Source organism: Zea mays, chromosome 5 (genome assembly GCF_902167145.1).
Source record: "Zea mays cultivar B73 chromosome 5, Zm-B73-REFERENCE-NAM-5.0, whole genome shotgun sequence".
Lineage (NCBI taxonomy): Eukaryota > Viridiplantae > Streptophyta > Magnoliopsida > Poales > Poaceae > Zea > Zea mays.
The window spans coordinates 83,884,380-83,893,075 of NC_050100.1; the positions used below are offsets into that span (position 1 = coordinate 83,884,380).

The 8,696-nt window shown below is 41.3% G+C and overlaps 1 protein-coding gene across 1 annotated transcript; it reads right to left on the reverse strand.

Annotated features, from left to right (window-relative positions):
• Positions 1 to 1,788: 1,788 nt before the first annotated feature.
• On the reverse strand, positions 1,789 to 6,432 carry LOC100191148 (uncharacterized). Its single transcript, NM_001136584.1, has 7 exons — positions 6,256 to 6,432; positions 5,944 to 6,147; positions 5,657 to 5,747; positions 3,425 to 3,637; positions 3,054 to 3,143; positions 2,794 to 2,926; positions 1,789 to 2,255 (listed from the first exon to the last, which is right to left on the reverse strand). Exons 1-7 carry the CDS (start codon positions 6,340 to 6,342, stop codon positions 2,150 to 2,152), a joined length of 924 nt encoding a protein of 307 aa, NP_001130056.1. The 5' UTR covers positions 6,343 to 6,432; the 3' UTR covers positions 1,789 to 2,149.
• Between the last annotated feature and the right edge of the window lie 2,264 nt (positions 6,433 to 8,696).

An 8,696-nucleotide genomic window follows, 5' to 3' on the forward strand; every position in this document is an offset into this window, starting at 1 on the left:
CCCAACAAGCGGGCGTCCCGATGCCGACATATGGGATGCCACCTCCGGACTTTGCACTGCCAATGCCAATGTTGGCGCCTCCACCTCCGCCTCCGTCACAATTCCCTATGGTATGTACACATATGCGTGTGTGACATGTTCATAGATGTCTTATGTGTTTAAATGAACAACTGAGTGGTTACTATTTCATGTGCTTGTGTTATAGGGATTTCAGACACCACCCGCTTCAGTTGCCGCATCTGGAGATGGGTCTGGTCAAGACGACACAACACATTCGTGGGTGAACAACCTTTTCAACACGCAGAGTCCAGCCGGAGGAGGTGGCTACTCGAACCATCCAGACGATGGATATGATTGATGTGTCGTGATGTTAATTTATGAAACACTTTGCAACACTTGTTTGTGAGACACAATTTCAGTTTGCAACAACCGTCAGACCTATATGTTGATGTTAAATTTGTGAATGTTAATATTTATGTGAGAATATTTGTGATTGTGAATACTTATTAGAATATGTATATTTGTGATTGTGAATGTGAATGTGTATATGTGCATGAAATCTGTTTTTGTTTTGTAAATGTCAGATTTTTTAAAAAACAGAATTTTGTGTAAATTCTGTAATTTGTTATGTCCGACGGCCTAGTGGTAGCCGTCGGACATAACCATGCCTTATGTCCGACGGCATTATATACCGTCGGACATAAGTCCTAGTTATGTCCAACGGCCTAGCGCCGCGCCGTCGGACATAAGCCTGTGGGGCCCACTGGCCGACCGGTAAAACGGTTGGGGTTTATTATTTCCGACGGGCAGAAGCGGCCGTCGGAGATAGCTTATGTCCGACGACAGCCGTCGGACATTACACTATTTCTGACGAATTATCTCCGACGGCTTAAAACCGTCGGAGATAGGGTACTGCCGTCGGACATTACCTATTTCCGACGGTTTGAACCTTATGTCCGACGGTTTTGGCCGTCGGACGTTGTTCCGTTTACTGTAGTGGTGGCTAGCTAGCTAATTCTCTTCAGTGATTTTATTTTATCTGCAGCGGCAGTTTAGTTAGCCGGTCAAGGTGTCGCATTGTGAATAGTTTGGGACTTAACATGTCGTTCCTGCTGACAAATTTTTGAGTACTTAAGATGCGTTTGGTTAGAGAATCGAGAGTCAACTAGAATGGAACGGCTACATTCTATTTTTTAGAATGGAAATATTCTATTCTACGTTTGATAAACAGAATAGAGTCGCTCCAGTTTTTGTTTGATTGAAGAGTAGAACAGAGTGTAGCCGCTCCGTTCTTTATTTGGTTGGAGAGCTATATAAGTGTAGAGAGGAGGAGAGCACTCACGTCGGAAGAGCGCTCACATCTTGTCGATTTGCTAGAGCGGAAACATTTCAACTATTTATGATAAATTTTCATATAAAGACTAACTCTAGGAGCTGTGCCACTGCTGTTTTATTAGAAACCAAACATACAGAAAATAGTAATGGAACCGCTTCATTCTTCTCCTCTCCTCAACCAAACACATCACTGGGTGCGTTTGGTTGGAGAGTCAACCAGAATGAAACGGCTCCATTTCAGTTTTTGAGAATTGAGTTGTTCTATTATGCATTTGGCAAATAGAATATAGTTTATTTATTTTATTTTTTGTTTGGTTTAAGATTAGAATAGAGCATAGTCATTCCGTTTTTTGTTTGGTTAGTGAGCCATAAGAGTAGATGGAAGGAGAGTGCTCGCATCCGGTCGTTTTAATAAAGGGGGACATTCTAACTATTTATGATAAATTTTCATTTAGAAACTCCACAAATTGATGTGTTCTTATTTTATTGGAAACCAAATATTCAAAAAACAGAGGGAGCAGAAGGGGAAAAAGGTTTCATATTGAACTGGTATGAAACTATGCAAATAAAATTACATTCAGCAATGAACAGCGTCCCAAGCTAATAACGCAGAAGTTTGCCGTGACAAAAACGTGCACAAAACCGCAACATGTGCACCCGAATCTGCTGAAATAAAAGCCGCCGCGAGATTCAAATGTCATCAGCTATTGCCACATGATCTCGTGTGCCATTTGGTTTTTGCTTGATTTAACAAAACTCTCGGGAGAAATTCAGAAACAAGGCTGACGTTGCAAAGTGGCATTCCAACTACTGTTTACTTGTGCTCTTTAATTTCTTTAACGATACCGTCAGCAAGGGAATCTGTGTCGTAGTTCTTGCCATAAAACTTGACAAACTTCATCTCTGGGTCCATCAGGTACCTGAAAGAAGATGAACAACCAGTCAGTCAGTGTTTTGACACAACATATATGTATCTTAATCGCTATCATAATGATAAAAACATAGCAGTTGCATCAACAAATCAATGTCTTCTATAGCTGCAGTGAGTGCAAGGAGAACACAACTGCAGCCAGCATGTGGTATCGGGATCGAGACATTCCCTGTATTTGATATCCTGAGTTTTCACAGTATCCAATACAACAAAAACAACACAGCCTTTTATCCCAAGCAAGTTGGGGTAGGCTAGAGTTAACATTCTGAGTCTTCACAGTATCCAATACCATAACAAATCCTACTAGATACCCATTTGAGTCTCCCAAGATAATATTCAGAATCTTAAAAAAAACAAGAGCCAAATTAGCTGGTTTCTTCGTTTTGGTTTGCATGCTGTAGGTATGGCGTATCGTGCAATAATGAAATGACATGAGCTAGACCATCCCAATTGCAGAGTATCATCAGAATCACAATTAGCTAAATGCCTAAAGCCATTGTGCAAGATGGAGATTAGAAATAGCATACATGACAATTGAGTGATCAACAAGGTAGTCAGAACCCTCCTCCTCTGTCTTCATATAGTAAACTCGATAAGCACGTGCAACTTGTCTTACTTCATCTGTCGTGCCCGTGAGGCCTACTAGATCTGGATGGAACTCTGTGAATCACAAATAGTTCATCAGCAATGAGCAATCGAAATAACAAGATATTGCAAAATAATAAGAGGTCAAAGGGCTACAATTTAAAATGATTACAAGCATTAAGAGACAATTGCAAACACACACCTTTAACATAGTCCCGAACCTGCTCAACAGTATCTCTTTCAGGATCAACTGTAATAAAAACTGGCACAACATCCAGTTTTGCCTTTTCCTCTGCATAGAATAACATATTATAATGACTGAAAAATATGCTAACTTCAACTGTCTACTAGCTCCACTTAGGCACTTCAGTGGAAATTTTCACCAAGTCCAGTCAAACAAAAATACATAACCTTGTATGTACATCTCATTTTGGCTTGCCCATTTACCCTATTATTTGCCTTCTAGTTTCCAAGTGACAATATAATGCAAGACAACAGTGCCAGATGAATACAAGAAGATATATTGAGAGAAGATACTTGTACCCAAGGACCAAAAGACTCAAATTGACTTACTAATTTTGTCAATCGCTGCAGCCATTTTCTGGAGTTCATCTGGACAAATGTCAGGACAGTGTGTAAATCCAAAATAAAGCAGCGTCCATTTGCCCAAGAAATCCTTTTCAGTAACAGGTTTTCCATCATGATTCAAAAGCTTGAATGGACCGCCAATGGCTGCAGTGCCTACTGATTGTCCAGGCTTCACAGCACTTGTTCTATTCTTCAATTCTGGATAAGACAGAAGAGAAAAAAACACAAGATAAACAGCTATGAGAACAAGCCTTCCTACTTCAATTAAATACTTCCAAAACACACATCTCCACCACCACCACCACCACCACCACCAAGCCTTTTATCCCATGTAAGTTGGGGTCGGCTAGAATTAAACATGGAGAGCTGTTTCCATGCACTCCTATTCAAGGCTAAATCTTTGGGTATATTCCATCCTTTCAAGTCTCCTTTTAGGACACATCTCCATTTGAAAAAATAGGGAAAACTTTGGAATTTTCGCTAAATAGTAAATGGTGATCTGTTTCTGAACCAGAGGGTAATGATTTTGTCATAGTGCAATGGTGTTAAAACAAAAATACAAGTTACAATATAAGATACAATTTGCACAAAGTGTTCTGACAATGGTTCTACGGGCCCTATAATGGTTTCTGGCTTTTCACTGATATCATTAAGAAGCATGGAAAGAGGAACAGGAACCTTTACTTTTTTTCACAAACTTAGTTTTCAGTTCAGCTTTTGTATAACTGTACTTAAAAGCTATGCATATGTATTTACAGAAAAGCTAACGATAGTATGAAAATGCAAGCAGTGGTTACAAAAGAAAATACACACAAATCAATGGTAACCTATTTTCCACATTAGTGTAGATTGTGGCCAAATTATTGTTAAAAGGAAAACCAGTATGGAAGGCAGGGCAAGCTTAGGCAACTGGCTGAGTAATGGTTCCCGATTTTGCATACAGCAATGAAGAAATAATTGATGATTGCCAAGGAACGTATGAAACATAGAGTGGTCCTTAGCTTGCTCAATCATAGCGGTCACAAATTCAGTAAGGTGTCTCCTGCTTTAATGATGATTTCATTGATGATAAACATCTTTTTTCCACAAAAATAAAAAGTGGATTTTCAGTCTAAGAGATGTACATGCCCAACAGAGATTTTATGGAAGAGGGTCTCTACCAAATCGCCAATACAACTCCGCCAATAGAGCTGTACATTGGGGGTGCACTGTTCGCTTCAGATTAAGCAGTTTGGGACAGCGGCGTATTTAGTATATGTCACAGTGCTTGCCAGAAGATGAACCGGGGGGGTGGGGGTGGGGGGTGGGGGGTGGGGAGGCTGGCACAAAACAGTGGTGATAACCATTAAAAAGGGATGTGAAGGGGGATCTGCTGGAGCAAGGGAAAAAACCTCAACCCCCAAATACATTTTTCGGTGAAAGGGGGCCTGCAGGAGATGCTTTTTATATGAAAACGCTGAGACAGACAAGGCTACACATGAAAAGTAGGTCCTTGAAGAATAGATAAAAGCTTTAAAATTCCTAGTTCAGCACTCATAATAAGTGGACATAACAATGAACATAAGACAATGTGTTGATTGTGTGAATAATGCATTCCAGAAGCATTATGTAGCAAGGTGCAACATTCATGAAGCCAAATCAGAAGCTATTAACTTTGTGAATTAGTAAGACAAAGAAAACTACACACCTACTACAATTTCAATTTCATTTTATATCTAACAGTTGACCGTCAGCATGACACTTGAAGACAAAAAAAGTGCATGTCGAAACCACACCCACAGAGCCACAGAAACTTTTGTTTCCATAGCAACATCCCCAATAGCCATGGCAATAACATTTCAGAAGGGTAGATAGATATTTTGAGTGGACTCAGCATACAAATTCAGGATTAGACAGTTCGATAGTTATATGATAATATGAAACAGCAGACATGGTATAGTGTAGATATACACTAGGTTGAACTACCACTTGAGCATAACTTTGAAAACACCTAGTTACTAGACTGAACACATGTAAACTATCCACCTAAAACATCTCGAGATTTGTTTCCTGATTATCTGAACATAAACTTTTTAGTTTCTGTGGCTAACTGATATTGATGTTTACTCCATTCAATATGCCTTGGTACAACATGAACATTGAAAGATATTCCTATGCATTACTAAATGCAGTCCCAGCATGACAGCAAATAACAAACAACTCACCATAGTAATCTACCTTCAATGTGACGCTTCTTTTCTTTGTCGTAGTACACGATTATCCCTCCTCCAGTCACAAGCAGGAGTAGAAAACTGAGCCAAGACACCGGCTGCAAGGAAGTAGCAAAAGCTTCTGAATTAGCTCGCATAAATAATTGACCTAAACAGTCTAGAAATAAGGAATGTCCTGAGGAAATAAGAAACCATCATGTTTCATTGGGCTCTAGATCACTGCTAATTCGTGCCATATAGAACATTTCAGAGCAATCACGTTTATTTGCCCATGCATAAGGATCCATCACTTACCCCTCCGCGGACGGCTTTCCCGGCGTCCGCTTGTTCAGATTTCCCAGACTGACCACCACCCCCTCCCTCGCCGCCCGCAGTACCCGCCGGCGGCGGCGCAGGGGGCTTCGACCCGCCCTGCGTCGCAGCCGAGGCGTCGATGGAGAAGAAGCGCGCGCGCCCCACGAATCCAGCTCCGAACGGAGACGCACCGGGCCTAGTGACCTGCAGCGGGAACGAAAATAGTCACGACACCTCAGCGTCACTCCAAGAAAGGCGAGCGGAGATCCATCGCTCGGTGGAAGCCAAGGATGGGGGAAAGACGCCGATTACCTGAGGCAGAGCGCGACCAGGAGGAGGAAGGCTTGGAGAGAGCGCTCGCGAGAGGAGCGCGCGGAGATGGGACGCACGGCCTCTCATCGCTGCCTCGCTCGCGGCACCTCGCCGGATCGGGGTGCTCGCCTCCCCAAGCTTCGTGAACGCGGCTGCGGCGGCGCCGTGGGTTTTGAGGGGGGCTTTTCTATCGAGTGGTTTTGTGCTGGCCTGCTTTTGCTTCCGATACAAGAACGTTACGATGAGTCGATGATCGCAGTCGCAGCAGAGTCCATACTCCACAGACGCCCGAAATTATTTCATTCACAATCACAATTTACAAATACGAAATCAATTCAAAAATTACTGTAACTTTCAAATTTATTTTTGTATTGTTGTATTATTATAAGAGTTAAATGTATCGGTGGCTCTGAACTTGTTAAGAGATGTTATTTAGCTCCACGAAATTTAAAAATACATCTCTAGATGCTTGAACTTATTAAGCGAAACATATCTTGTGTAATTAGACATGTAACTATGCAATCCAACGATCTAGTGCATCCCGTTAAAATTCAATGATGGATGTTGTTTTAGGTAGAAGGGATTAAAGTAAAATAGCTACTGTATTTTAGGTGGAAGTAGTTAAGGTGGTGTTTGGTTTTAGAGACTAATTTTTAGTCTCTCCATTTTTATTTCACTTTAGTCCCTAAATTGTTAAATACGGAAACTAAAATAGAGTTATAGTTTTCGTATTTAGCAATTTATGAATTAAAGTGAAACAAAATGAAGGGACTAAAATTAGTCCTAGTAACCAAACACTCCCTAAATATAAAATAGTAACTACTGTTGAATTTTAATTGAATGCATTAGATTGCTTGATTGTATAGGTGCACTAACATGACTGGTTTCACAGGATATGTTTCTCTATATCACACATAGGGGTGGTAATGGATCGTGATCCAAATAGTTCTTCACAAAATGTCAAGGCCCTAAATAAATTATAGTTCAAAAATGACTAGAAATAAAGCCCGATCCTAACCCGCTTCGATCCTTAAATCTTATAGTACAAAAATTATAGCCCATTGTCAGCCCTAATCACACATCTATAAACTTATCTCTGCTATATTTAAGTATTAGTTTCTTCACGCGTCCGCCCAGCCAGCGCCTCGGCGAATTTTCTTCGGCCAGAGTCAGTGGCTCGCACGCTCTCGCCCACGGTGCAGGATTAATCCAAAAATAAAACTGAGCATCCGAAAACGGAAACCACACAGAGCTTGGTGCGTTACCCACTGCGGCATGACTGCTTTTGTGTTACTGAAGGAATAGATAACCTCTATCTCTACTATATTAAAACACCAGTTTCAATGATCGTCTCGCATCATCTTTTTATAAATAACCCCTTATGTTTCTTCAAAATCAATCAGCGATACCATATCATATCCCATCCATATCCTATTTGTTCGCACAGCAGCATTCTCGCAACTGTCGCTCTAGCAACAAACCTCATTCATTTCACAACAACCTCCGCCCACTTCTTACGACGTTGCACCGCACCAGCAAGGAGTATTAGTCGCTCGCCTCCGGATAAGGATGCTCACTAGATGATAAAAGTTGCATCGAGTCCAACCAACTCTAAACCTCCTCGTCGCAAAAAGGGACCGAGAGCTCGTCTCCTAGCTCACTCGTCTCCCGCTCCGATGCGAGCTTTGCTCCGCTCCTCCCATTCCATGGGCGACGTGACATCAACGGTAGATCTACTTAGTGAAAGGGAAATAGGTCAAACCTTTTTCTAAATGATTTTGGTGGTTGAAATGGCCAACACAAATAATTGGACTAACTAGTTTACTCTAGATTACATATTCTACAGGTGCTAAAGGTTCAACACAAACCAATAAAAAGATACAAGTTAGGGTTCAAAAGAAAGGAGTAAAAGAAACCGAAGAGAACCCTGGTCTGGCGCACCGAACTGTCCGTTCTATGCAAAATGCTGCTTATGTGCTATCAAGTTGGATTATAAGAAGTGATGATTCAGTAGCATTTAAGGGAGTATTAGAGGGTCAGCTATACTTAGTTGATTTTAATAGAGCTGAACTCGATACTTGCTTGATTGCTAAGACTAATATGGGTTGGCTCTGGCATCACCGACTAGCCCATGTTGGAATGAAGAATCTTCATAAGCTTCTAAAGGGAGCACATTTTGGGAGTAACAAATGTTCATTTTGAGAAAGACAGGGTTTGTAGCACATGTCAAGCAGGGAAGCAAGTTGGTACCCATCATCCACACAAGAACATCATGACGACCGACAGGCCACTCGAGCTACTCCACATGGATTTATTCGGCCCGATCGCTTACATAAGCATCGGTGGGAGTAAGTATTGTCTTGTAATTGTGGATGCTTATTCCCGCTTCACTTGGGTATTCTTTTTGCAGGAAAAATCACAAACCCAAGAGACTTTAAAGG

What these genes read in the sequence shown, in the direction of transcription:
- LOC100191148 (NM_001136584.1), bottom strand. Translation starts at nt 6,342, where the DNA reads ATGAGAGGCCGTGCGTCCCATCTCCGCGCGCTCCTCTCGCGAGCGCTC. An exon ending in GGAAAGCCGTCCGCGGAGGG is followed by an intron (nt 5,748 to 5,943) that starts GTAAGTGATGGA and finishes ACTTCCTTGCAG; the next exon opens with CCGGTGTCTTGGCTCAGTTT. An exon ending in AAAGAAGCGTCACATTGAAG is followed by an intron (nt 3,638 to 5,656) that starts GTAGATTACTAT and finishes TGTCTTATCCAG; the next exon opens with AATTGAAGAATAGAACAAGT.